This window comes from Cladophialophora immunda (genome assembly GCF_000835495.1).
Source record: "Cladophialophora immunda strain CBS 83496 unplaced genomic scaffold supercont1.1, whole genome shotgun sequence".
NCBI lineage: Eukaryota > Fungi > Ascomycota > Eurotiomycetes > Chaetothyriales > Herpotrichiellaceae > Cladophialophora > Cladophialophora immunda.
The window spans coordinates 6,145,523-6,171,385 of NW_015622541.1; the positions used below are offsets into that span (position 1 = coordinate 6,145,523).

Here is a 25,863-nt window from a genome sequence, read left to right on the forward strand (position 1 = left end):
CCAAATGTGCCAAGCAATGTGTAACCCTTGGCAAGTTTGCCAGTTTGCTCTTCAGCGGACCGCCAAAAAAAGGGAGGACCTTACACCACCACGCTATTGATTTATGCGACTACAACCTCTTAGAGCTGCGCAGAATCTGTGTCTCAACGTGATGCAGACACTAGTTCCATCGATGCTAGATCAGAAAGGCACCTCCTACTCCTACAGGAGACTCACGGCGACAAATAACCATGCAAATGCAGTCGCTGTAGAAGTCAGACGAGGCCAAAACAAGCCCGAGACCTGGCGTAATAGCACTCGACAGAGAGCAGACAGCATTTTCAGCAACTATATCTTCTCTACCCCACACCATTCTGCGATGAATAGTGCCATGGCGACCGTCACTCTCTTCACACTCTCGATGCTTACCCATTCATCAAAGCCATGAATATCCCCACTGATAGGGCCATAAACCAATGCAGGGATTTTGTCATACAGGCTGTGAACACGGGCGTCAAGGTATGCGGTCGATGTCTGGTACGTCAATTCCTGCCCCGTCGCTTCCTTGTGAGCCTGGCGCAGCAGATTCTCTGCCTCGCTCCCGGGCTCAAGGACATAACCTTCTGAGTAGAACCCGTTCCATATCACTCTGGGCGGGTATTCACTGAGATATGGGTCATTCCGAGAGTAATCTGCCACCTTCTTCTCAATCTCCTCAGCAGCGGCTTTGGCCTTGACACCAGGTACGATTGCTATTCGACAATCTATGCGGCACCAGGCAGGGACGGAGCTTGCCCAGTCTCCAGCGTTCACAATTGCGACGTTCAGGTCTGTTCATTGTTAGCCGCCTCTGGCACCAACCATCCAAAGTGTCACGCGGGGCCACATGGAGAACTCACTCAGAGGGTGCTTCTCGTTTTCGAAGTATTGTGCGCTAACGTGGCGGTCGTTCCACTCAGCCTCCAATTCTCTCAACGCTCCCACTACTTTCCAAGATGCGTCGATGGCATTGACTCCGGTTCCCATAGCCCTGACATGGACGGGCCTGCCGCGAACCTCAATCTGAAACCATAAGACACCCACATTTGCCCGAACAAGCTGTTCCTGCACTGGCTCCGGGATGAGGACAGCGTCTGCCTTGTACCCCTTTAGATGTGTCATCAGCGTGCCATTGCCCGTTGACTCCTCCTCCACCACAGACTGCAAGATGACCTCCGATGCTGGCTGGAGTCCAATACGCTTCAGCGCATCAAGAGCCCAAATATTCGCAGCGTGGCCGCTTCTCATGTCGCCGGACCCTCTCCCGTAAAGCTTGTCCCCCTCGATACGGGCACTGTACGGCTCGTCTTTCCACATATCAACCGGGCCCAAAGGAACGACGTCAATATGTCCGTTCAAGATGAGGCTCTTTCCCTCAGCGTGCTGCGCTTTTGGCTTGTGCGTGCCGACAACTATTGGGGCATGCGAATGCGTGGCGCTGAACCTGCCGGCGCCGATGTGTTGTGAGAGCACTTGCTCGTCCATGTCAAATTTGACTGGGTCATAGCCCCTTTCCGCGAACTGCTCAAAGACGAAGTTCTGGACCTCGGTCTCCTCCCCACGTTGGCCTCCAAAGCGAATCAATTTCTGCGTGTAGGCCAGTTGTTGGTCGAAGCCGTCGGAGACGGACTTCTTGATGGCGGCAACGAGGTCGGCTGAGAGAGCTGGCATGGCTGATGTGTTTCTGGTCTGGCTGTTTACCTTTGCTTTCACACACCGGCAATGCTGATAGTCTGTATCCAAAGGGTTAGGAGAAGATTTGCACCGAACATTGAGAACGGGACGATTTGCTATGACTATATCCAATGCTGCTGTGGAGGCGTCTCCGCACGGACATCTCCATTCCGACTCATTGACGATAACGATACAAAGAACACCGGCTGTCTTTGCCTTTTTGGTAGGTAGCTCGGTAGATGCTCTCGGCCGTGAAAAGTCCCAAATCTCAACGACGGAGGGAGATATGTCTTGTCTTCTTGTTCTTGCAATCACAGAGATGTCCACCACCCTCACGCATCAAGTTGGCCAGCGGGACCCAGCCACGTGTACAGCGTCTCTGGAGCTCTTCGGTGAGTAGACAACCACAGTGTTCAACGCAGAATAAATACCTGCATAAATAACGATTGTCTCTGAGTGAATTGGTGAGAGTAGCTAATATGGATAGTGCTACTTATCTTTGACATCGACTCGTCGGGCAGTCATTTCCACGAGTACTGGCGCGATTGGCAGCGGGTATCCGAGAGATGCTCAGTGAAAATCTCAACCGGGTGCTCATCGCACGGAAACTTCGACCAAAGCCATTGGCGAATAGCACTCAAGAACTCAGTGTGAGAGGTGCTTCGAAAGAGGATGGCTTGATGGCAGATCCAAACAGTATTGGGTATCTGAGGGAACGGCAATCGCTACAGAGGTTGAGAAGGCAAGACAACCCCAAATGCTTCGACCATGAAACTGGTTTCAATACTGTAGCCAGAGCACTGTCGCAGTTACAAGTTGAAGAGAATACCGGGGGGGCGCGCATCGAATATCGACAGGATCCGCAAAGCAGTAACTGGAACACTCAAGAGAGACTATACTGAGACGGAGGTAGGGGATGACGATAACGGGAGAAAATACCTCCAGCCAGCAAGAAAGAGCTCAAGATATGACAGACCAACCATCTGCGTATCTCACGATTCGGCATTTCTGAGCGTACCGAAGAGAGAAAGTGTTAACAGCAAGAACCTGAAGGTTTGCGAAGTCCGATGCAAGATCCTGCATGTCAGAACTGAGGAAAGCATGGTGGCCATACAATACTGTATACGGAGTGAGATGTGGCCCGAGCGCAGCCTCACAGCCTTGTCCTTCATTTATCCGCACACTATCTGGCAGTCTTCACTACTGCCTTGCCCACTCTTCACTATTCTCTCGCAAGGCAAATATTTTGCTCTCACTTTTTGTGGCATCTCCAGCTACCACTACGAGGAAGTCCGGGGGCGAGGGAAGGATGAGGATTTCCATCTTGGGCAGGCGCTGGCAGATTATGCAGCCCGAATCGGCGAAGATGATAGATTCCTCCCCTTCAGTCTCGATATGCTCGAAATCGTCTCCAACTCTAGGCTCATCCCAGCCATATATCGTCAAGGACCCCGTTGTGGTACTCTGGAAGAAAGAAACTCCTGAATGCAGAGCTGTCCAGCTTTTGAGGTAGCAGGGTAATCTTTCTGTGTTGGCCACCATGATGGATTCCGGCTTTTGCGTTTCCTTTGGCTCCTTCACGGTCAACAAGTACGATTACTCAACCGGCTAGAGTCTCACTCTAGAAATTCGCCCAGAATATATGGTCAGTCCCAACGGGGAAGACCTGGATTTTTCTGTCCCTCTGCGACAGTGGTATCCTATCCTTGTTGACGTTATCAGCTATGTTCTGATCTGGCGTTCATTACAAGTCACTGTGTCGAACGTGCCAATTTTTGATATATCTGGAAAAGTGCATGCTGACTGTGAATCCATCCGGCCACCACATCCCGCATTCCGGCAGATACAGCTTTTCTTCCCGATGTGGTGATCGTCATCTCCATCACTCCTGAACGCCGGTTTGTTTGAAATCCAGAACAACATGAATGAGGGACACCCAGTGTACACCTGCTACTCGGCCAAGGCTTGCGCGGGATGGCGAGCTGGAGGCCTAAGTGGTCGCTTTACGATTACTATTTGACCCTTTCCGAGGACGTAAGGTTTACTCTTCTCATCACCAGGTTGAAACAGCCATGACGCCCTCGTTTGATTCGAACTTTCATCTCCGCCGATCTCGACACAGAGCAGTCTATTCGGTCCTTTTCATGGTGGATGACGCATTCCGGCATCCTCAATTGGCTGGGCACCCAGCGAAGCAGCCGTCGTTGAGTAATCAGTTGTTCGATTCCATCAAAGCAGAATATAGATGTCGTGGCCTCCAGACCACCCACCCACAGCGAAGACAAAAAAAAAACGAAATCTGTCGAAGGTCGTTTCCATCATACTTGGACATTCAGACAAGCTGGCAATGGCTCAGCCGCAACCCGAAAAGTACCCTTCATCCTGAGAGCGAGCGGGAACTCCGATTGATTTTCCTACAGGCCGAACTTGTTGAACGCGGTGCTCAACGCTGCCGGAGGGGCAGACCGCTTCGAACAGATCGAATGGGTTGAAATTGTCGCCGACGTTTCCGGCTCCTTCTGGGCGAAGAAGGGCTACCCGAACCGTCGCCTGATGACGGGCTACGTCGACGTCAAAAGGCCACGGGTCATCTTCTACAACTTCGGCGCCCGCTTGGACGGGCCACACCTGCGCTGGATCTGGACGCCACAGCACCTGTCGGTAGAGCGGCCGAACGGCAGCGTCGTCCTCTCGCGCAGCGACCCGTCCCGACACTTTGAAGGGCACGTGGTGGCCACCCCCTGGGACGACCTGGATCTCCTGTACTTCAACGGCTACGCGGTGTGGAACTACATCGTGACGCCGTTCTACTTCGCCTGGCCGGGGATCTCGACGAGGGAGCTCGAGGGCCACAGCGAGGGCGGCGAGACGTGGCGCGTGCTGGAGGTGACGCACCCGGCCGACTTCGCCACCCATTGCAGGGTGCAGAAGTTCTACTTCGACCCGCGATACCGGCTGAGGCGGCTCGACTACACGGTCGACGTCGTCCCGGGGTCCGGGACCGTGGCGCACTACGTCTTCGACCCGAGGAAAGTGGACGGGATTGTCTTTCCCACCCTGCGCCGCGCGCTGAGTGTCGTGGACGGCCATCCCACCGGGTGGTCGGCGGTTCTGATCAACTTCCACAAGATCACGGTCAAAAAAGGCCCAGAAGCGCGTCCGAGCCTGTAGGAGGCTTGATGCGTACCGCGCCTGATGTCAATGGCGAGGTACCACCACCCACGCCACTCTGGAACCGCTCCTCGGTAAAGCTGGGTGATATTGCATGGACACTCTTTTGAGGAGTTTTGTTCCTGATGTGGGATCACTGACCAGAAGGTCTCTGAAGGCTGCTATGAAACGCCAAATTCAAGAGCTTTTACCAATATTTTACCGTGGTTGAGACCCGCATGGGCGGTTGTCGTCCGACCAACACCAACCGATGCAGCCAGTATATGCCTTGAGAACCATCCACAATCAGATCTTCCCCCCTACGGCTTGTTTCGATTCACCATCTTGTCTAGAGTTCGCTGCTGCTTGCCTTCCTTCCCGCTGCCTCGCTTTACCGCCTTCCTCCTGCCACGACGGCCATCATGACTCTCGTTACTAGAGCGAGTGTCTTCCTTGACATCATCCTCCGGGTGTTCATCGTCGTCATGGTCGTCATCTCTTGCCCGCTTTTCACCACTTGACACTTCGCCATTCGCCTCCTCCCTGGACGCGCCGCCCGAATCCTTGACACCAAACATCTCCTTCCATTCCCCGTTGATCACCCTCTCGTCGTCGCCAAACAGGCCCACGTCATAAGCCTGCTTCATCCGATCGAGGCAAACCTGCCTCCTCTCGTTAAAGTCAAACATCGGCTTCGGGTAGAGCTGGTACTCCCCGTCCTCGGTCTCCCCGCTCCCATCCCCCCGGATCAGACAGCCCCAGCTCTTCTGATCCGCGATGGGCGCCTTGTGCGGCTCGTAGATGTACTTCTTGTCGAACGCCGCCAGCTCGGGGACGTACCGCCGCACGAACGCGCCCTCGGGGTCCCACTTCTTGGGGAAGCTGACGGGGGAGTAGCAGCGGAAGAACTGGCTGAAGAAGGCGGTGCAGGACAGCCACATCCAGTTGCCGGCGTTGCACGCGACCTCGTGGTCGACCAGCCACTCCTCGAAGACCTCGGCGCCGCGCTCCCACGAGACGTAGCAGCCCCCGCGGGTCAGGAAGCACGCGACGGCGTGGCGGCCGAGGTGGTGGATCCAGCCCTCGCGCCTCAGCTGGCGCATCAGGGCGTCGATCCAGGGGAAGCCCGTGCGCCCGTACTTCCAGCGCTGGAAGTGCTCCTCGGCCTGGGCATCGTCCACGACGTACGTGCCGTCGCTGACCGGCCGCCCGTCCGGGTCGGTCGTGTACCGCGACGGCAGGTGCCAGGGAATGAATCTCGCGACGGGGTTGCCGACCGTCTGGCCAAAGGGGGCGCCCACCTGCGCGTGCGCCGCGAAGTACATGTCGCGGAAGAGCAGTTGGCCGGGGATGTTGACGGGCCGGCCGCTGACGGGCTTCTTCGCCTTGCGCCGCCTGTCCACGACGGCCTGCACGTCCCACCAGAATTGGCGACACGAGACGGTGCCGAAATGCATGTGCGGACTCAGCAGCGTCGTGGCGGCGGGGTCGAACGCCGTCGGTGCGGTCGCCGGCTTCTCGAACGTGGAGATGTACTCTTCATCGGCGACATGCTGTGCGAGGAGCGCCAGCCCGGCGGTTTCGCCGCCTTTGTGCGGCGTCGTCACCGAGGACGGGTCGATGCCCATTTCCTCCAGGGTCGGGATCGAAAAGTTGCGGTCTGGCCCCATGAGGCCGGAGGAGTACTGCGTGTCTTTCTCGAGGCCCAGCGTTCTTTGAACGGCATTATAATCCATCCCGTCGACACCTGGCCATTTGGGGGTTGCTTGACCCGGTCCTCGCTCTCCGTGGCCAGACAATCCCTGTTCGAGGTCCGACAGATCCATCTCGCTCTCATCCAAAGGATCCGGCAAGCTGTCGGGTCTCTGGAGCGGCTTCGCGGGGACGCCGCCGCCGATTTTCTCCACGGCCTTGACCAGCTGGGCCATGCTCATGGTGGGCTTCCCGGCGTTCGCGCGGACGACGTGCTCGGGGTCGAAGAGCGTCCGTCCGGGCACGCTCACGACCTGCACGCCCAGGTCCCGCGCGACGGCGGCGACCTCGCGGTCCCGCACGCGCGCGTAGGCGTCCGTGTCCGTCTCGAAGACGAGCACGTCGATCGCCCACCGGCGCAGGAGCGCGGCCATGGTCGTCGCGGGCCCGGCGGGGGCGCGCACCACGAACAGCTTCTGCCGGGGGTTCAGCGCGGCCAGGCCGTGCGACAGATCGCGCATGCTTTCCACCAGGAAGTGCCACCGGTTCGCCGCCCCGCGCTGGCGGTACACGTAGTGGGGGTCCCACGTCCACAGCGGGATCAAGGCGGAGGGGTTGAGAGACAGGGCGTGCGTGAGCGCCGGCGAGTCGTGGAGGCGCAGGTCCGTGCGGAACCAGTACAGCACCCGCGGGCCGGGTGGCTGGTTGCGGCCTGCCTTTTTGAATCTTGCGGGCATGATTGTACAGCTCCCGGGGGAGAGGGATATAGACAGGCGGGGGAGGAGGTTGTGCACCAGGTATTGTGGTAAAGGCGCCAAAGACGAGGCTAGATCCCCTTTCCAGATACTGAGTACCCTTGCCAACCAAGCCAGGGGACCAGGCTAGCAAGCTCGAAAGTAAAGCGAGCCAATTATTAGCCAACAAGGTCCGTCAATACCATATCAGGATCCAGAGAAGCAAAGTTGGAGGGATCATGTACATACTACCTAGCGAGCCAGACACCTCTGTAGCTGCCCTCACCACACAGCATATCCTACATAGGTCTCTACAGAAGCCCGACAGCATCGAGTCCATGACGCCATGACTTTGTGGGACCCACAGACCCCATCACGATCCTATCAGGGATCCATGCTCGTAAACTCGCTGTACCAGGACCCGCACACCAGGCTGAGCTCGGCACACCCTTATATTGTAATACCTTGGACTCATCGTTCTCATATTCGTGAATGGTCTTCATCGTTTTGTTAAGTTCGTCTATTTGCAACTGTTGCTTTTATCTCCATTAGTGCTCTACCTCTCACGCATGCTCGGCTGAGTGCATCCCAGCCCCTCTGCAGCAAACCCCTCTGTCCGAAAATGTTCATGCTAAGGCTATCAATTTCAAAGCCCATATCAAGTTTTATCGGCATTTGCTGACCAAAACCATACACTATTTTATGCATACCATGTTCACCCCATACTTCATCATCAAATCATGCCGTCGTAGCCTGAGGTTGACCATCCGAGATCTGCGTCACAGGAGCTCCCCACTGGGGCTGCCCGTCCGAAATCTGACTGATAACTTGGGGTTGTCCGTCGGAGATTTGAGATACCGGCGGCCCAGTGGGATGTCCATAACCCGAGCTCCACGAATATGTAGGGGCACCATAGCTGGATGACGGGCCGGCTGGAGGTGAACTGTATCCACTGGGACCAGCAGGCGGCGATGGCGATGGACCACCGGGGGAAGCGCCGTTGGGTAGGGTGCCTGATAGCGGCAGATTTCTGCTCGAAGCACCCACGTAAATGGTTGGGTTGCTCACCTCCACCCAGTTCTGAACCGTCGTATCCCAGACACACACGTCACGGCGAGTGAGCTCGGCGGTAAACGTCGCTGACTCACCCGGTGCAATTGTCAGGCGGTCGAATCCACGAAGAACTTTCGGTGGTTCACCCTCCCCAAGGAAAACATACAGTTGCGCGACCTCATCACCAACGACATCCCCTGTGTTGGTAATTGTTGCGGTCACCGTCGCGACAACCTCGTAGAGGAGAGGATTTCCGCCAGGACCACCTCCGGCAGGCTGAATAGGTTGCGGCGAGCCATCGGTGGCGCCAGCAGGGACATACTGATCCGTGGGCAGGCCATAATCGGGATCGTCGGACGCAGCCTCAAGGTCGGTAGTGTTAAGGTATGGGTAGATGAACTCGTAGTAGCGATAAGGGATGCTGGCATTGGGGAAGAGGTACAGTGATGGATCCGTGGATGCGTTACCCAAGACTGGGGCAGGCCCTGTCAATCCACTGGCGGGAGCATATGGTGCTGGGTTTCCAGGAGTGATCACCAGGTTCGAATATTCAAAGGTAGTATAACTGAGGCCAAATCCAAATTCATATATTGGCTCGATCCCAGCCGCGTCGAGGCGTCGATAATCGATGAACACACCCTCGGAGAAGAGGACCTGAGGAGCATCAAACTGTCCGTTGTTGGGTTCGTAGAGGACATCTGTGCCATAGTCGTCCCGATTCCGCGCAATGCTGAAGGGCAGTTTTCCACCAGGATTGACGAGGCCGTAGAGGACATCGACGAGAGCATTGCCGCTCTCTTGGCCGGGCAGACCAGCCCATAGGATGGCAGTGACGTTTTCGTTATCGTACCATGCGGAAACATTGACAGCGCCCACGGTGTGCATGACCACGATAGTATTATTGTTATACTTGGTCACATTGTTAATCAGGCGATCCGCTCCTTCCCAAAGGGACAAATTATTGCGATCACCAGTGTTGCCGTCGATGGTGATGAATCCTTCGCCGGAGTCGGCGTTTGCAAAAACAATGGCCACATCCGCTTGAGTGGCAAGGCTCTGGATCTGAGAGTCGGCGTAGTTGTCGCAGATGGTAAAGACCTCGGAATCAGTATTTGTCAGAACATACTGCTGGATGGCTTGTTCTGGTGTCACCAGATACGGAAATTCGCAGGTGCCGCTACCGTAAGCCATGGCCAAGGTTCCATTGTTGCATTGACGGTTTGGACAACCATTGGGGCCCCATGGGTTGCCACACGCGTCGTAACCGATCACGGCAACTTGTTTCTCCTGGCCCGTCAGTGGAAGGCCACCGTTGTTCTTCAGAAGGACATTCGAGGCCTGGCCAATCTGTCTGATGATATTGCGATGTTCGTCTTGGACATTCAGGTGTTCGTTGACGATGACAAGAGGGGAATTGAGATCAGCGGCAGAAGCGTGTCCGTAAGTGTCCTGGCCCCACGCATAGAAGTTGGTCGGAACCCTAGCAGAGTCACGGCCGACATAGTAGTAACCTGCCATGATTCTTGTGGCCATATCGTCCAGTCGCCATTCGGGAATAGTACCGTTGATCACAGCAATGGTCAGATTAGTGCCCCAATAGGTATACCCGGTGTTGAAGAGGGTGTCACCAGGCATGGTCATGTCGAGCCCAGCCAAGGCTGTACCAACTCCGGAATGTTGAGCTTGCCAGTCTGACATGACGAAGCCCTGGAATCCGAGCTCACCCTTGAGAAGGTGATTCATGGTGTAAGAGTTGGCACAGGCATAAGAGTTGTTCACCTGCTGATAAGAGCACATGACTCGGACAATGTTAGTTTGCATTCCTGCGGTGACCGTTTCGTCACGTACCTGAAGCTGTACCAGCCCGAACCGCATCGGCAAAAGGCCAAAGGTAGAGTTCATGAATGGTCTTGTCGTCAATGTTTGAGCTGAGGGTGGCAGTAATGTTGTACCCGTAGCCAATGGATTCCCCAACCTGGCGGAAGTGTTCCTGTTCATTTCCGATGAAATGCTTCGTACACGCCATGACCCCTTGGCTTTGGATACCTTGGATCGTGGGACCGATCAGAGCGCCGGTCAGATATGGATCGGGACTGAAACCTTCCTACTGCTAGTCAGCTTGCTGAGGTCTTTGACCTGTCAAGGGACTTCCTTACCCAGTTTCGACCGCCTTCAGGATTGCGGCCGAGGGGTCCACAGACGGGGCCAAGTTGCACATCAACGCCTTTGCCTCTGTTCTCGGCTCCCATGGCTTCTCCTCGAGCTTTCGCAAGATCACGGCTCCATGTCGCAGCCACATTCAAACCAGCGGGAAAAGCAGAGACATAATCAGCTATTCTCCTGTCAGTTCCCATGGACACTGAGGATTGCGCGAAGTTCAAATACTGACCGAAACGAATACCCAGTGGGCCATCCTGCATACAAAGGGCCTCGAAGCCAATACGTGGGATAGAGCCAGTATTTCCCACACATCGATCAGATTCCCAGCTGAGCCAAAAAAGAATCAGTTTTCGGATCTCATATCAGGTTTGCGGAGCCATACCCAACACCGGTCGTAAGGTTGACCTTCTCCATCAAAGTCAAGCCACTGACAAAAGCACGGGCTTTTTCGTAGGCTGCAGCCCAATCTCCTGCACCAGCACCCCATGGAGACGGATACTTTGGGGGCGACGTCCAAATGGGACCGGTGTAGTCATTGTTAAATGGCTGGGCAGCTTGTCGTTTGAGGATGGTATCTGCAGCCTCGACAGGCTTCAAGACAGCTTGTGAGTAGTCGGACAGTTGTACAGAAGCATTGACAAAAAGGAGAGCAGAAATGAGTTGAAGCATTCTGGGCATAATTTGGGGTTTGGGGTTTTCGTTTGACAGACCCTGAGATCCAGGGCCCTTAAAATCTGACAATTTGGCAGGGAAATAGAATCCATTTGTTCGCGGATCGCTGGGCTTATTCGGGGGGTGCACAAAGGCGCGGAATGGACCTTGCACTTACGCTGGCCTGGATCTGGGGCAGATAAGGCAAAGCCGCCAAAGCCGCCACAACCGTGTCCGTAAGCCACATCTTGCAAGGGCACTGGGGGCTTATTAGGCTGATTCTCGGAACCTCGTGTTGACGTCAACCAGTAGGAAGTTCGTAGGTATTCTTGTTGGGGCTCAGCCAAGTAGACGATACGAAACGATAGCCAGCGGCCTCACAGCCGGCAGTAGGCTGATACAGCGAATAGATGGAATGGCTTAGGCAAGGAGCACACCGCAGGAGAGGACACAAGGTGCGGGTGACAGAAAGAAAGAGTGAATAACGAGTGGACAGTCGAAGAAGCTCGCGGGTATTTGAATACTGAGCGTCCGGGCTCTAGATGGTATGGGCCATGTCCATGTAGATGTCATTCAGAGTCTCTTTCTGTTCCCTTGTTCCATTCTCTTGCGCAGGCAGGCACATAGCTCCGAAGGAACCCTGGTGGTAATAGTGGTGTTGGCGTTGGCGTTGGCGGGTGGGCAAGCTGGGGAGCTGAGGAGACGAGGAGCTGGCGGAGCTGGAGGGGAGCTCATGGATGAGGAAGGAGCAAAGGCATGAACGTGGTCCATGCTCCGGTATGCCATACCAGGCGGTGGCCGTGTCGAGTAGCAGGTGTGGAGGCCTTGTGATGCACAACCTGGACGCAACAAGTGGCGATCCTGGAGGCGATCCATATTGTGACTTTGAGGCCTGCATTGCCGGTGCCTGAAGAGGCATGTGGAAGAAGGCAATGTTGCATCCCCCATGTCACGGCCAGGGCGACGCAACGAAGCAACGAAGGAGAGTGGTTGAGGCTGGTAGTGGTAGGATCACTGCATCTCGTCAAGTCACGTCAATGATGCTGTACCCCGCAAATTGTCCACTGGCAGACTTTGGCATGGAGCCTATGCTTCAACCGTCTAGCCTGGTTACTCCCGTAAGCTCGCTGCCGCTGGAGGCTGGAGGCTGGAGGCTGGAGGCTGGATGATCTGAATGGAAAATTTCAATGGATCAGATGGTCATGGCCGGTTGCAGATCCTCCGCTCTCGGATGAGTGTCACCATTCATTTTGTTGACCGTGATGGCTCCCCGCAAACAATGATGTATCCATGCCGCCCTGCTCCTTTCGCTGGATCCGCTGAATGGCCGACATTTATCCCATTTGTTGTCTCTCTTGGGGAGCCATTCCATCCGGACATACGCAGCGCAGGGATAGTTCGGCGTCAATACTCCATAGCTGTCTGTGCCAATTGTAACCCTGTGTTGAAGCACATTATATGCTCTTCTCTGCACCGTGACCAGTCGATGCCCCTCCCCGGGCCTTTCCTTCCGTCCACTTGCTCTGCAACGATTCCTACGGTATTTGGCATTCCCCCGAGACACCCTCCCTCCACTATCCACAATGCTCGGCTGCATAGGACAATGCATCCTTACAAAACATCGTCCCCGCCAACTCTTTCCCCTGACATTCACCTGGTGCAAGGGCGTAGCAGTTGTCACAATGCACCGTGCCCTGATCACCGGTCGTTTCCTCCAAATAGCGCAAACCTTGGTGTAACTAATCTCGTGAACCCAAGACTCCAGAGCTCCCTGCTCCCCATCCGACCCGGGAAGGTTGCCAGATTTCGTCGGTCATGATTCCCGACAAGAAACTGCTCGTCCATGATTGCAACCCTAAGCACGTTGCACAAAAAGTTCTTCCGTGGTTGAGACGTATTCCCAAGAGGTCCGGTAAACGGCTGCCATCAGGCTAAGAGAGATACTCCATTCCGGCATTCCGCGACCTCTTGGCTTTTCTGAGACCTCTGTCATCTTCCGCCGCCGCGGAAGCAGCAGCGGGATCCCGTATTTGGCACAATTCCAAAAATCCTCGTGGCTTCGGCAATCGCAAGGACCGAGCAGAGAAGGCCACGTCGGAAATCGTCTCGATCATCTCAAAGACTGCGCTGTCTATTTATCGTCTCCGTTCTGTGGCCTTCTTATCACTCTTCCTTTTCTGCTTGAGTGCCCTCCATTCCAGCGACCATCTCTTTTCCGAGCAAGTATATCATGTACGCCGGGAAGATCAGCCAGAGACCATTAGGAATGATCCACAAGAAGACAAGATTATACATGTCGTTGTGGCCAATGTTTGCAAAACTCGAGAAGTATTCGTTGAGCCCTGTTTGGTCCAGCTGTCAGCATCAACAAATTCGTGCACATGTTCTTCTCAATGGGGGAAGGAAAAGAGTTGACAGGTTTCACGCACAGTACAGGATGGTCTTGCTTAGGGTCATCACAGCAGCGGAGAAGAGGACGACGACAGCCGTAGCCACACCGGGGCCACGGACGGACTTGTCCCTCTCACCCAGGAAAAATCCGTGCACGGTGCGACAGCTCAGGAGACCGTCTGTACCGATGCTCAATATTGTGCTCAGGTAGTAGATGTACATGACTGTCTCAATGACATTCAGTGAAGCCTGTGCCGCTGTGAAGCCCACATGGCCGTCCCACGCCGGCCAGCCATAAACATAATCCACCGTACCATACAGCGCGTACAGTGACCAGACGGGCGAGTGAAATTTCCCTCCCGGCATCGAGTGTGGCCTGAGTGCGATGTAGCCTGTATCCCATACAACCAGGGGAAGGGAAACGAACAGCCAGATCAACAACAGGGGTGGTGCGGTATGCGAGTAAGGGTGGGTCGACGAGGACGACAACCTTGCATTAGAGGATCGATTCGATCGGCGCTTTCGAGAAACGGACGGCGAAATGGTTATTGAGTCATCCGAAAGTGGAGGGGAGGACGACTTGGAGAGCGAGTCAGTGGCATTGGATCGGGTTGTTGAGCTGGGTGTTGCTGGCTCAGGGAAGGGTCTGGGATGGTGCCTCGTGGAAACCATGTCGCCCTCGAAGCTGCCGGCACAACCGTGTGCCTGACGATATACCAAGAGCTGATAGCGGCCTCAAGGTATATTTTGCGGCTTTCCCTGTGACTGGATGTTTTCTCGGACTCTCGGACTTTCCTGCTCTTGTTCTTCCTCACGCTGTTGCGTCCCAACCAGGTATCAGATATACAAGCGGAGAACAATGTTTCCGATGCGCGATGTCCTTTCACCTGTATGGCGAAAGGAATGCCGTATTCCGCGAGCGCGTTCGTCCTGAGAAGGGTACGACACTTGGTCTATGTCGTTCTAAGCCGTGAGCAGATCTTGTTATTGATTTGTCGAACAAGCCGCGAAAATTGACGACAAGTTCAGTCAATGTCGTAAACCGCTTGCTTGAGATCCCGTCGACCGATCGTGGGGAGAGGGGAATCCAGGCTCTGATTCTAGCGGCGCAATCGAATAGTAGGAGAATATGTCGTTGGAACGCGAAGGCGAAGAGTCTCGTGCTGCTGTTGGAAGACCTCGCACATAAATAGTTACGCTGAAACCGAGGGGAAGGTTGCGTGTCAAGGAGGTTGGGCTTACCCCAGACTCTCTGCGTCGTCCCACGGTGGCGTACCGCGGCTCTCACTCAATCCGGATCCCTCGTTTCATCGCCTACTTCCCGACTGCAATCGCAAGACTCGGTGCTGCGGTCACAGTCCTGCTCGTCACAATAGGTATCTTGCGAGCTGGTATGACTAGTTCTGAACGGAATATCATCTCCAGAATCCTAGGCTTGTCCCCTTACCTTCTTTTACAATGCCATTGGAAGATAATGCGTCATCAAATACTCGGTACGCTTTGTCGTATTCTGACCCGTATTGGGCCCGGACAGTGCCTTGCATACCTAGATATCAAGTTCGTCGATCCTCTTTATATGCGCTTTACGCGGTACAATGAGCTCATGTAAACCATCACTTTCGTCGCCGGGCCGTGGCGCAGCTTGGTTGATTTGCTTCTGGCTATCCCCAAAACTACCTACATATCCCCTATCACTGCCACAGTTTGAGCAAATTATCATTTAGACCGTCTTCCCAAGGTCCCGGTTGCTGATCGTTTCCAAGTTCCAAAAACTTGGCCAAAGCCATCTGTGCTTCGGGAGTCTGCCCAAGTGCTGTAATCCTGCCAATGTCTCGGTTGAGTGCATCCTCTGACGGCGCTTGCTCGTTCACCGAGTCTTTTGTGGCTGCCAACGCCGTGGCTGGGAAGGAAGCAATGCGATGCGCCAGTTTGTCGACGTAGACTGTCATCTCGTTGACTGAGGGAAATGATTTGTTCACCCACCCAATGCGCTCAGCAGTTTCTGCATCTACTGTGTTTGCTGACAGAAGATATTCCAGCGCACGCCCGCGCCCGATAAGTTTTGTGAGATATTGGCTGCCTCCACCTGCGTGTAGCAAGCCCAACCCTATTTCGAGACTGCCGAGCTTCGTTCCGGCGGCCGCAAACCGCATGTCCATTTGAAGAAGTATCTCATTACCCGCACCCAAAGATTGTCCGGATATTTCCGCAATGAACACCACACCCATATTCGACATCATGCGAGCACTCTCGACAAATTTCCTGGTGACTTCTTCAGGAACAAGAGGCTGCGGCAGGGGTGACGATTCGCTAAGGATATGAAGGTCGAAATGGGAAAAGAAGAACTTCGGGTTGGCCGACGAAAATATCACAACCTTTGGGGGGTTTGAGTCTTCCTTGAGGCTGGTCAAGAATGCATGTAAATCGAAAAAGACTTTGTGATCGAGGATGTTGATGGGAGGATTGTCGAAGACGGCTCGCACAACCGGGCCCTTTGAAATGACCCTGAGCGTTCCGTAGCCTGTCATGTCGACGATCGAAATGATACAACAGGAGATTTGACACAATCGAGGGCATCCAGCAACGGAAGGATGTTCGATTTATCTCTTCATTGTCTCGGTGACCTTTCGCATATTGCTCTCGTCCGCCTTTCCTCCGTTTTCGTGAACATTCCCATACTCGTTGCGAAGCGAGGAGCTGACACATCACGACAAACAAATTGCATGCTGGTAGATAATATGAACGTGTGCAATTGCCTGTTTTGGAGATTGGTGGTCGTATTAGTAACAAACCCTCTTTGTCTCTGCCTTGAAACTGCGCTCAATGCAACAGCGTCGTGTGGGCTTAGTGAGAATATTGGAGTTGCCGACGTCCACTTCCTGTCTGGCGTAGAGAGGACAAAAAGGTTCTGGTCCAGGCTTTGGTCCGGGTTTCGGTCTGTGACGGTATACGTGTCAGGGAAAAACAATACCAGTCGCATCCGCTGCAGAAAAGCTCTCCCGACTTGGGATCCTGTAGGGCACGGACATTGATGCCTGATCTTCGAGAATATCCTCTAAGTATTGAGAGCTCTCCAAGGCGGCGGAAATCTCGACATCTAATTTGATGCTAATGTCCAGCTTCTCCAGAGACTTGCTGCGCGGACGAATCTCTTCCGTCGGTCACATCTGGTGTGTCCTTCTGCGCAACATCCGTCTCAAAGAGTTTTGCAATGACATCCGGACGTATGATGTCCTTTCGAAACTGCTCTTGCTGGAGCAATTCGAGATTCCGAAGCGTGGCTCCCGGATGAGTGAGATACTTGGCATACTCCGGGGTGCGCCAATAATTGTAAAGATAGTTGAGATATCTGGCGAATCGAGCTGCGTCCGAATCGTCAGGCTCAATCGCATTCTGTGACGTTGCTGGCTTGTTCAATAGGTGAGGAAAATTCAAGGCCAGATATTGGAGGTAGAGGGGGTTTGATAGGCATAGCACGAATTCGAGTTCGAGTGTGAACCGGTGAGAAAGCGCCGTTGGAGGAGTTTGCGCGTCCATAGTGATAGACTCCCCGTTCTCAGATGAGAACCAGTCGTACGATAGAACAAGGAAGCGTCCCCTGGTGTGTACCAAGCAAGGCTAGCCAGTGGTGAGCAAGATCCAGACAGCACAGCCCTTGAAATTGGACGGTCAACGTTGTCTTGAAAATTCTCCTATCGATAGCTCACCCGCTTGGATCTTAAATGTCTGCCGCGCAATTACGGGCAGTGCCGATTCGAAAGTTGAAACAGACTGGGTCTGAAAGTGGGACAGCGTGTGTGGCCTGCTAGCGCAGTCGCTCGGCGCCCTCGGCGTGCAGTCTAAAAGGCAGAAGGGGGACGAAGAGAGACGAGCCAGAAGACCCAATCCTTTAACCCTACTTTGGTGTTGCGAGTGGCTCTTGTTTCTCTTCGCAGAAGTAGGGTATGCGTATATTGTGCTCTGGAGGTGGTGGAACGGAGTGGAAATGTCTCGCGGCGGTGCTCAAGAAGGAGTACGTGTCAGATTTGAGTTTGGACAGGGGGTTGCAACTCCGTCCACAGAAACGCGTGATCTGTGCTGCGTCCAGGATGAAGACAGCCTTGACTGTCCTTGAAATGACAGGGTGTTTGAGGTCGAGTCGAGGGTGGGTTGGGGCGGCCACCAGGCCTGGTCGTTCGATGGCTAACCTGGAGGTGGAGGGCTGATCAAGGAGCTTCAAAGAAGCAAGAGGTTGCTGGACTGGTCGAAGAGCCTCCCCCCTTCCATCCAGTAAGGGTTGTCTCTGGGGACTTCCAGAGGGCTGATCAGGAGTGACCTGAATTTTGACATGGACAAATGGGGGGGACGATCGTTGTTGACAAACAATGGGGCTGGGTGAAGATCTCGAAAATTACTAGTGAAGGTAAAAACCATGGTCATGGCCAAGTCGATGTCCAGCCGGTTCAGAGAGACGGGCCTCTGGACAGGACTGCTGTTGGCCATCCGTCACCAGGGACACGAGCATCGTTCAACAGATCTTGATGAGTAGCACTTGTGATTCTGAACTCTGGTGGTCCGTCTCATTGTAGCGTGGCTGTGGCGTCAGTCGCTCCTCTCTTGGTCAACCGTCTCGCCGCCTCCCCCAACTTTTCGGAGGCTTGATGGCCCAGTGCCAGCGTGGCGAGTGGATATTTGGGCGGGTTTAGCGGCACCTTTAACTAACTGGCTGCGCCCCAAGCCCACGGAGACCCCCTACCAAACTCACCACCCCTCCTTCTGGATCCCTGCCGGGTTCGGACCCTACCTAAACCGCTTCGCAGGCCCCTTCCTCATCATTTCTCCCTGACAAACATACACAGTACAGCTTTGCTTCCCTACAACTAACCCACGTCGCCATCCTAGTCCCTCGCATCTCCTGGTTTACACAGCAATCACAGTCAACATCTCCTACTTCCAGTATTGTCTCGATCATAGCAGCTTTAAACCTTACTGCGCCCCTTGGCTACCCGGCGCACGGTTCGTTCTCCGGCCCTGCACTCAATTCCCTAATTGTCTCTCCTGAGACGGTGAAGGTTCGCCCAGAAAGCCACCATCCAGACCACCTTGACTGTCTTTCGAATCCATCCATCGCCTTCCTAGACGCTCGAATACTGACCATCTTCGACCCTACTTCTGCGTTCTCAACCTGTTGAGCGTTGTCTCTTCAGTCACCGACAGAACACCCTATGCTCGCCGGCGCAGTTGGCGTCTGACCACCTTATTTGGAGCGTCGACCTGACAGAATTAGAACCGAGACAGCCAAATGGCTCAAGCTGCACCTCTGGCCGGTATGTCGAGATCACGCGCCATCCCAGACCGTGCTTTATTTCGTCCCTTTGTTCCCCCTTGTGGCTCTATTTGTTGTCGCTCACCTGACAACCGCCCGAACTCTGCCTCGTGCAAATCACGGTTAATGTCAGCGACATGACTGATCGCCGTCCTACAGATCGCGGCCCAGCTTCTCTCGCGTCCAAGAATCCCTTTCGCAACCTTGTCTCAGAGAAAAACTCCAGCAGACCCATCTCGACAAATCCCTTTCTCGACTCCAATGAGATCCTGTCCCCAGACGCGGCCAACAAGGCCACACCTCCAGTTAGCACTGGAATGGCAATAAACCGGTCTAACGCGGCCGACAAGACTGCAGATATATTTGTAAGCTAAATAATTTCTGTGGCCGATTGCCTTTTTTTTGACCACAGAGCAGGCTACCCTCGATATAAAGGAACCTGCAAAGCCACCGCAGCCTCATGCCAACGGCGCCGCTCGACGGGAAAACATTGCGCCTCGGCCTTATCCTCCCCGCGGGCCTCAGTCACGCCATAGGCCGAGCAATTCGGATGAAGAGCGTCGGCGACAACAAGGGAAACCTTCTGGACATCCACAGGAACTAGACATTTTCGCAGATCCGCCCGAGCTGAACCGTCCGCGCGACAGACGTCCGCCGCCTCGACGCAACTCAGAATCCTCCATCAGGGAGAAACCCAGAGATCTGGACCCCGAAGCAGAAAGAAGGAGGCGAGAAAGGAGATTGCGGGAGGGGAAAGGCTCACATAGATCAAAGAAGCCAAATGCAAGGTTGGATATCATCGACAAATTGGATGTCACCAGTATCTACGGCACCGGCTGTAAGTGCGCACCCTGGTTTGAGTAGATCGATGCTAACTTTTGCAGTATTTCACCACGATGGTCCATTCGATGCATGTAACCCACATCGCAACCGCAAAGGCTCCAGGCAGGCGCCTATGCAAGCATTTCCCAAGGATTCATTGAATATGCAACTTGGTGGCTCCGGTCCCGTCAATTCCAAACTCAACCTCGACCAATATCACGGTACTGGACGAGAGGCCAATCTTGACTACAACGATGCGGCAGTCTACGAAGAGGACGCAGACTATTTCCGAAGACCACAGCCGGAGAGAAGCGCCAGCTTTAACCCGGTCGCCAGAACCGAACCCTTGCATGGCAGTGAGACCGCCGGCCTTGGGACGAGTACATTCCTGGAAGGCACCCCTGCAAGTCGAGCGGCGATTCAGCGCCGCGATAGCGAGCAAGAAGCCGCAGAACAGGCAGTTGCTGCCGGGCTATCACGTAAAAAGAGTCTGGCACAGAGAATCAAAGCCGTGCGTCCTAAAATCCCTGACGGAGGGCGCATGGCGTCTCCTGAGCCAGCAGCAACCCCGACCAGCCCAATGGGGACGAGCAAATCGGAACAGAATGGTGCGAATCCGTTCTTCAAGGACTATGACAAAGAGTTCGAGAAGAAAGGCGCTCAGATCGCCTTTGCAGAAGAACAAGCAAAGAACTCCGGTCGAGCCCGAGCACCATCTAGCCCAAAAAGGGGTGGACTGGCCCTCGAACGAAAATTGACTGCTGACAGCACCGGACCGCAACCTGATGATGTTAAATCCGGGGCTGCTGGATTCCTCAGTCGGGTCAAGAGCATCAAAGGAGGGCGAAGCCGGACGCGCGAGAGGAGAAACACCGAGGCTTCTGGCTGATTCGACCGTCTCTTTCTATTTTTCCTATGTTTGTGGAATGGCATGGTAAACGTTGGGGCTTCTTTTTCTTCTTGGAAAACCGTTTGCATTGCCGGGGCATGGTCAAGGAACGGAGTCACATAATGCAAGATTTCGGTGTCGGGCAGGCTCAGGGGCCTATTTACGGAGCATTTCAAGGTGCTGGGGATCTTGCATGACAATGAAACATGATGATATGACCAATGCACAGAGGACACGAGCCAGAGCAATATTGATCCGCAGCCTCACAACTCGGCGATATCTAGAGTTGCTGGAAAAGTCGAGAGGAAGCCGGTCGATTCGACCCGTCGGATGAGAACTCCAGTGGTATCAATCGACCGGAGGCGAATCTGGTGTTCTTGCCAATGCCCAAAGACGAAACTCTCGTGGCGTACGTAGAAAAGGAGGAAAGAGGCCGTCGTTGCAATACAAGGCTCCAACTATCGCCTTGTGGCCAATAGACCTGACGGGCGAAGAGGACGGCGAGGCAGGGAGAGCAGGAAACGGAGAGAACAATACACCAAGCCAGAATCAATCATTGTTAAGAGTGACTTCCTACATGTGATATAGCTGGATGCTCGCTCGCTGCTTGGACGTAGACACTGGTTGTCGGTCGTCCTTCTTGTCATCGTTATGTACTGGTTATGTCGGTATCTGTAGTCCATCTAGGAGAATACCAAAAGGCCTCACTTAATCCACGTGTCCAGATGTCTTGGGTGATTGTGCCCATTCCATTGACAGCGCACCCACTAACTGTGTACTTGATCTGTGTACGAATGTACTCGGTTCGGTGTGCATGCCTACCAAATAACGCAAGGCGCCTACCTATATTACTCGAGAACGAAAAACCTAATGGCCATTTACGGTTTGATTCAAGTGGGTGAGCGAAGGCCGCTTTATCCTGAGCCTTATCTGAGCCTTAACTGAGCCTTTGGCTGAGCATCACTGATGCTCCCCGAGCGCTCCCTGAGCACTCCCTGAGCACTACGCCGAAGGCCTAATCAGGCCCATTAGCAGTCAGCTAAACCTGCCTCTCGGCTAGACATCTGTTTCAGACAGTCGTCATAGGACCAGGCAGATTCTATTAGAGTATGCTATACACGTCACTGGTAGGATGAACGGTAGGTCTGCTCGAATCTTGCTGGATGGAGGCTTGGCATCCGCTCTCCAGCGCACAAAGATTACTCACGTCGTTAAAGGAGGAGAGTTCTCCCTGGTCCCCGCAAGCGGATAGGTATCGCTAAGCAGGCTGGCTATTAGGTTAGATAACCGCGGAAGGCTAGGCTATGCCGTAGCAAATAGCGCAATAGGAGTATAGATGGCGGAAGGGTTCTCACCTATAACCTAGAGGAGAAGGGGGAGGGGGAGGGGTGGCGCGAGCAGAGACGTCAAAGAGAGAGGAATACGTGAGTCGCGAGTAGGGCGTTATCCGGTACCGGGTTAATAGCGGTCCAGGTTCTTCCCAGCTAGTGAGGCTGAAAAGGGACTACCGGCAGAGGCCCGATCTCGAGCCCGCCGCCATCTATGAAGTAGACCTGGTGGGCACGCTCCGAGTCCGTTCCAGTATGCCTGCATTCCTATCGAAGCACAATGAGCCACCACAGTAAGTTGAGGTCTGGCCCTCTTTCTTCTGAGGGGTGAATTTATTCTTGGCATCACATAGAGCTGTAAGGATTCCAATCAGGCATCAAAGGATCGGGTATACTTGCATGTCGGCCGACATCCATTTCAGATAACCAATGTTGACCTAGCGAATCCCTACTCCTCCGCTGCCTGATTTTGTGCATTTGCACTCAAGCGATACGCCCAAGTTTATTGAATCGTGCCTAAGCGGCATGACGTGGCTGAGTTGTTGCCCAAAAAAGGCCTGGTGAGGTCCGTGACAAACAGCAAGAACTGCCAACCATAGAACTCAAGTTATCACCGCCTAGGCTGGCGCCTAGTATTCTAAATTGTGGTTGGATGCCTTTCCGCTGTAGGGGATCCGCCTCCTGCTGAAATGATGCGAGTCTTGTGGAGGTCTTAACTGCAGCCTGTTCTGTTAAACTAACTCATGATCCGGCTTATGCATCGGTAGCTTTCTATTCTCGGGCTCTGGCCGCCAAAAAGCAGAATATTGGAGGACACATATATCCTTCCCCCGCTGAAGAGGGACTCCCCCTAAATATTCAAGTTAGAATTGACTTTTGAAGTGTCATGTTGAGGCCCGGAAACCCAACTTCTCTCGAGCTCGGTTTGAAGAGCTAAATATTCTCAGGCAGAACCCAAATATGCCTTCTGAATCACAACCCCACCTTCCCGTTGCCAACAGCAACTTCAGCCAGCAAGGGACAATTGACTGGGTCAATCTAGAACGACAAATCCTTTCATTTTCGGTTGGAATCCTAGGTCGATTATCCTCTGCCAGTGTTGACGGGCTCACCATCTCAATCGGCCAAATCCTCAGTCAAAGATTCTGTCTCGGCCCTGCTGGCAGAGCAAATGTAAGAGAAGCGTTGGAAAACTTGCGATCATACGGAAGTTTTGGGGATGTCTTATGGTTTGGCTTCGGCATAAGGAGCCTCGTGCGGACTATGGGGGTTTCGCAGGAAGGAACAGCATTATTAGCATTATGCGGCGCTATAGGAGAATGCTTCCCAACGAACCTAGGGGCCGAAGTGCTGCTCGAAATGACTCAGCCTTACAAACTCCCAGGACATCTTACTCCATCCGGACTTCAGTGGTCTGCTCTAATAAAGGCGTGCGAGGGAGTGTTTGCAACAACTCATTTCCCAGTGCTAGCTGAGCAATTCATGAGCCTCGGGCCATCCAAAACACGTCTTACAACGTATGTTTTGGATATACGAGCAGCTATGACTGGTAGAGGTTTTCCCTTTCCAAAAGACCTTGCAGCAGCATTGACAGGCATGTGCAAAGTCTCTTGCAAGGAGATCTCTTCTATATCGATCAGGGGAGGGCCGGCCTGTGGCTGGCTTGCGGCTGTCGCAGTTTGGCTTCTCGATTTATCTGTGACCATCTCTTGTGAAGAACAATTGCTCTACTCGAACATTTCAACACATTCAGACGCGCAAATCCAGCTCATTTTTGACTCTGATATCGACGCAAATCCACTGGAAATGCAATTGGTCACGAATACCTATTACTTGAGAAACAGTGCTGAAATTCTACATCGGGAATCTGACGATTTACAAATGACAACCATGAGTGGAAGGCTTCGCTGGAGCAATTGCCTCTCTGAAGCATTTGGGAACGATTTCCTGAGACTTATGAAAAATCCCAAAACCGTCGGCACTGCTATAGGTTGCGCAGCACGTATCTTCAAGGCATTCGCATGTGGCGATCCGAGCATTGACCGACAGATTCTGGGTGAATGGCGATCCCATTTTGACTCCGCAAGTGGTCTGGGATTCATTGGGAATACCCTTGCATGGTTCCCAGAGTTGGAAGTTACGAAAGAGAACATGGAATCTGGTGTACGGTTGAGTCTTATCGATGCGCAGACACGCTATGAGCAGCAGATCGCCATCATAGAGGAGATATGCAAATGTGCCGAATGCTTCGATGGAGGCCCTGCAGAAGACGAGGCATTTTGTCTTTCAGCAATTTTTGAATCTATTGTGGTCATGTCTGCGGCGATGGCTGGTATATCGATCGCGGATGGGATTCTGCCTTCACGAGCCGGCTTCGAACAATTTTACACCAGGCAACGACGAATAAGGACGGACGTTGACGAGGACTTTCTAGAAAAGGTGAAACGAATCGGTTACATACATCGAGTTTTGGAAACAACAACCCGCGATATTGATTCGGATATTTCAGTTGCAGAAACTAGGCTTTTGGATGCGACGAAACTCTTCACAGGTCAAGAAACCTTCGGTCTAAGCCATATACTCGATGTCACTGCAGTCTCCACACGCGGACTTTGCCTTTACCTCGATATGCTTCGGGAGTTATCACTTGACCGAAACTTGGTTGGAAGAGTGCATGTCGTGCCTGGTAAAATTGAACGGGATGGAAAGCCGTTTGACTTCGTTTCAGATCGAGAGCATCATCCTAATGGACACTACACCGGCTTGACGGATGAAGTACCAGACTTCACTGAGATCTCAATGCTTGCCCAAGAACATGTTCGCTCTCTGAGGGTCAGTTATAAGCTTGGGGATAAAAAAGGTGCAGCCGTTCATATTGACCCCGGGAAGCTAGCGGATGAAGCGTCCTTAGCTCGAGGCTTGGTCAATTGTCGGAACCAACAGTGCAAGAAAGTCATCTCACTCGCGCACAGTGCCGAGAAAGTTGAGTGTTATTCTATTCATGGAAAGGCGGTCACCGTCGCAAGAGGCGACGAGCGCTTTCGCTGCGTGTTGCTGTCTCTCGAGACGAACCAACAGTCGGAATCAAAGGCGCACTGTATTTTGCGAATGAATGAGTGTCTACAATGCTGTTTTCGGGCTGCTGTGGGTATAGATGATGCTCAACCGGTACTTATTATTTCATGACTATTTCCACTTTCCTGAAATGGATTTATTTTCAATACGAACGAATTCACGTTACAAGAGAGGGGAAGTTACTAGAGTTCTCTCTCACCTGACTGGGATGAGACAGACCTCTTCTCTCTTCTGACCGTTGAGTCGTTGTCGTTACAGGACTTCAGATAGCAATTGCATCCAGTTTACTCGTTGTCAGTGCCTATTCTGTGAAGGTCCTGACATTGCATGCATCTTGATAATACAGAACCAAATGCTGCACACTTGAGTTTTAGGCTCGTTGGAGCCGGTTCGGGATCTTCTACAACTAGGAGCCCGATTGCGATCCTGAGGCATTTACCAGGTTAGCCTGATGGCTCAGATTTACGGAACAAGCGGTAACAAATATTCGATATTCTTCCCAACATAGTACTGATGCTACTGCACCTCGGAACTCAATGGAACGCAACCTACCATATAATCAATAACTTGATGGGTTGTTTGTTGTCCGACGTTGGTTTATGCTGAGCTTCCAAGCTAACGGTGAGCCATTCCCTGAGTCATCCCTGAGCCGAGGGTGAGGAGCCTAATTTGGCCCCTTTCACCTGACTACCTACGTACCTTAGGTACCTACCTACATGGCCCTTGTTCCGTAACGGGTGCTCGCTCACCTTACCTCCGTTACTTGTCTGAGATCTCCACGCTACACACATACGCACGGCCCCCACACCGTGGCAAAGTCCACATCGGCCATCTTCAGACCGCAAGTGTTTCACGATGCGGTCGTTAAGAACTACGTACCCGTCGCATCGTCGATCAGGAAGAACCCGCCCAGTCTAGAGA

General features: G+C 53.4%; 7 protein-coding genes across 8 annotated transcripts; 2 read left to right on the forward strand and 5 right to left on the reverse strand.

Annotated features, from left to right (window-relative positions):
* Window positions 1–306: 306 nt before the first annotated feature.
* PV07_01799 (uncharacterized protein) lies at window positions 307–1,689 on the reverse strand (the record flags this gene model as incomplete). Its single annotated transcript, XM_016388366.1, has 2 exons — window positions 307–809; window positions 879–1,689. The coding sequence occupies 2 exons, from the start codon at window positions 1,687–1,689 to the stop codon at window positions 328–330; spliced, it is 1,293 nt and encodes a 430-aa protein (XP_016255294.1). The 3' UTR covers window positions 307–327.
* A 6,074-nt stretch (window positions 1,690–7,763) lies between these two features.
* Window positions 7,764–12,166, reverse strand: PV07_01800. 2 transcript variants are annotated; one of them, XM_016388368.1, is made up of 6 exons: window positions 11,311–12,166; window positions 10,864–11,072; window positions 10,711–10,808; window positions 10,478–10,653; window positions 10,170–10,425; window positions 7,764–10,120 (listed from the first exon to the last, which is right to left on the reverse strand). In XM_016388368.1, exons 1-6 carry the CDS (start codon window positions 11,377–11,379, stop codon window positions 8,007–8,009), a joined length of 2,922 nt encoding a protein of 973 aa, XP_016255296.1. In that variant the 5' UTR covers window positions 11,380–12,166; the 3' UTR covers window positions 7,764–8,006. The 2 variants fall into 2 exon arrangements, with proteins under 2 accessions (XP_016255296.1, XP_016255295.1); XM_016388367.1 differs by having other exon boundaries at window positions 10,864–12,166.
* Window positions 12,167–12,523: 357 nt separating this feature from the next.
* Window positions 12,524–14,720, reverse strand: PV07_01801 (uncharacterized protein). Its single transcript, XM_016388369.1, has 2 exons — window positions 13,562–14,720; window positions 12,524–13,474 (listed from the first exon to the last, which is right to left on the reverse strand). The coding sequence occupies exons 1-2, from the start codon at window positions 14,193–14,195 to the stop codon at window positions 13,296–13,298; spliced, it is 813 nt and encodes a 270-aa protein (XP_016255297.1). The 5' UTR covers window positions 14,196–14,720; the 3' UTR covers window positions 12,524–13,295.
* Window positions 14,721–15,214: 494 nt separating this feature from the next.
* PV07_01802 (uncharacterized protein) lies at window positions 15,215–16,051 on the reverse strand (the record flags this gene model as incomplete). The annotated part of the gene is made up of 1 exon (XM_016388370.1): window positions 15,215–16,051. The coding sequence occupies one exon, from the start codon at window positions 16,049–16,051 to the stop codon at window positions 15,215–15,217; it is 837 nt and encodes a 278-aa protein (XP_016255298.1).
* Window positions 16,052–16,631: 580 nt separating this feature from the next.
* Window positions 16,632–17,060, reverse strand: PV07_01803 (uncharacterized protein; the record flags this gene model as incomplete). The annotated part of the gene is made up of 1 exon (XM_016388371.1): window positions 16,632–17,060. One exon carries the CDS (start codon window positions 17,058–17,060, stop codon window positions 16,632–16,634), a length of 429 nt encoding a protein of 142 aa, XP_016255299.1.
* A 1,226-nt stretch (window positions 17,061–18,286) lies between these two features.
* On the forward strand, window positions 18,287–21,251 carry PV07_01804 (uncharacterized protein). The gene is made up of 4 exons (XM_016388372.1): window positions 18,287–18,829; window positions 18,988–19,193; window positions 19,246–19,666; window positions 19,713–21,251. Exons 1-4 carry the CDS (start codon window positions 18,805–18,807, stop codon window positions 20,537–20,539), a joined length of 1,479 nt encoding a protein of 492 aa, XP_016255300.1. The 5' UTR covers window positions 18,287–18,804; the 3' UTR covers window positions 20,540–21,251.
* Window positions 21,252–22,707: 1,456 nt separating this feature from the next.
* PV07_01805 (uncharacterized protein) lies at window positions 22,708–25,118 on the forward strand. The gene has a single exon (XM_016388373.1). It carries the CDS (start codon window positions 22,828–22,830, stop codon window positions 25,051–25,053), a length of 2,226 nt encoding a protein of 741 aa, XP_016255301.1. The 5' UTR covers window positions 22,708–22,827; the 3' UTR covers window positions 25,054–25,118.
* Window positions 25,119–25,863: the final 745 nt, after the last annotated feature.

What these genes read in the sequence shown, in the direction of transcription:
- PV07_01804 (XM_016388372.1), top strand. Translation starts at nt 18,805, where the DNA reads ATGGCTCAAGCTGCACCTCTGGCCG. An exon ending in TCAAGCTGCACCTCTGGCCG is followed by an intron (nt 18,830 to 18,987) that starts GTATGTCGAGAT and finishes GCCGTCCTACAG; the next exon opens with ATCGCGGCCCAGCTTCTCTC. An exon ending in ACAAGACTGCAGATATATTT is followed by an intron (nt 19,194 to 19,245) that starts GTAAGCTAAATA and finishes ACCACAGAGCAG; the next exon opens with GCTACCCTCGATATAAAGGA.
- PV07_01800 (XM_016388367.1), bottom strand. Translation starts at nt 11,159, where the DNA reads ATGCCCAGAATGCTTCAACTCATTTCTGCTCTCCTTTTTGTCAATGCT. An exon ending in AACCTTACGACCGGTGTTGG is followed by an intron (nt 10,809 to 10,863) that starts GTATGGCTCCGC and finishes TTTTTGGCTCAG; the next exon opens with CTGGGAATCTGATCGATGTG. An exon ending in TCGGGCTGGTACAGCTTCAG is followed by an intron (nt 10,121 to 10,169) that starts GTACGTGACGAA and finishes ACATTGTCCGAG; the next exon opens with TCATGTGCTCTTATCAGCAG.
- PV07_01805 (XM_016388373.1), top strand. Translation starts at nt 22,828, where the DNA reads ATGCCTTCTGAATCACAACCCCACCTTCCCGTTGCCAACAGCAACTTC.
- PV07_01801 (XM_016388369.1), bottom strand. Translation starts at nt 14,195, where the DNA reads ATGGTTTCCACGAGGCACCATCCCAGACCCTTCCCTGAGCCAGCAACA. An exon ending in AAGCAAGACCATCCTGTACT is followed by an intron (nt 13,475 to 13,561) that starts GTGCGTGAAACC and finishes TGGACCAAACAG; the next exon opens with GGCTCAACGAATACTTCTCG.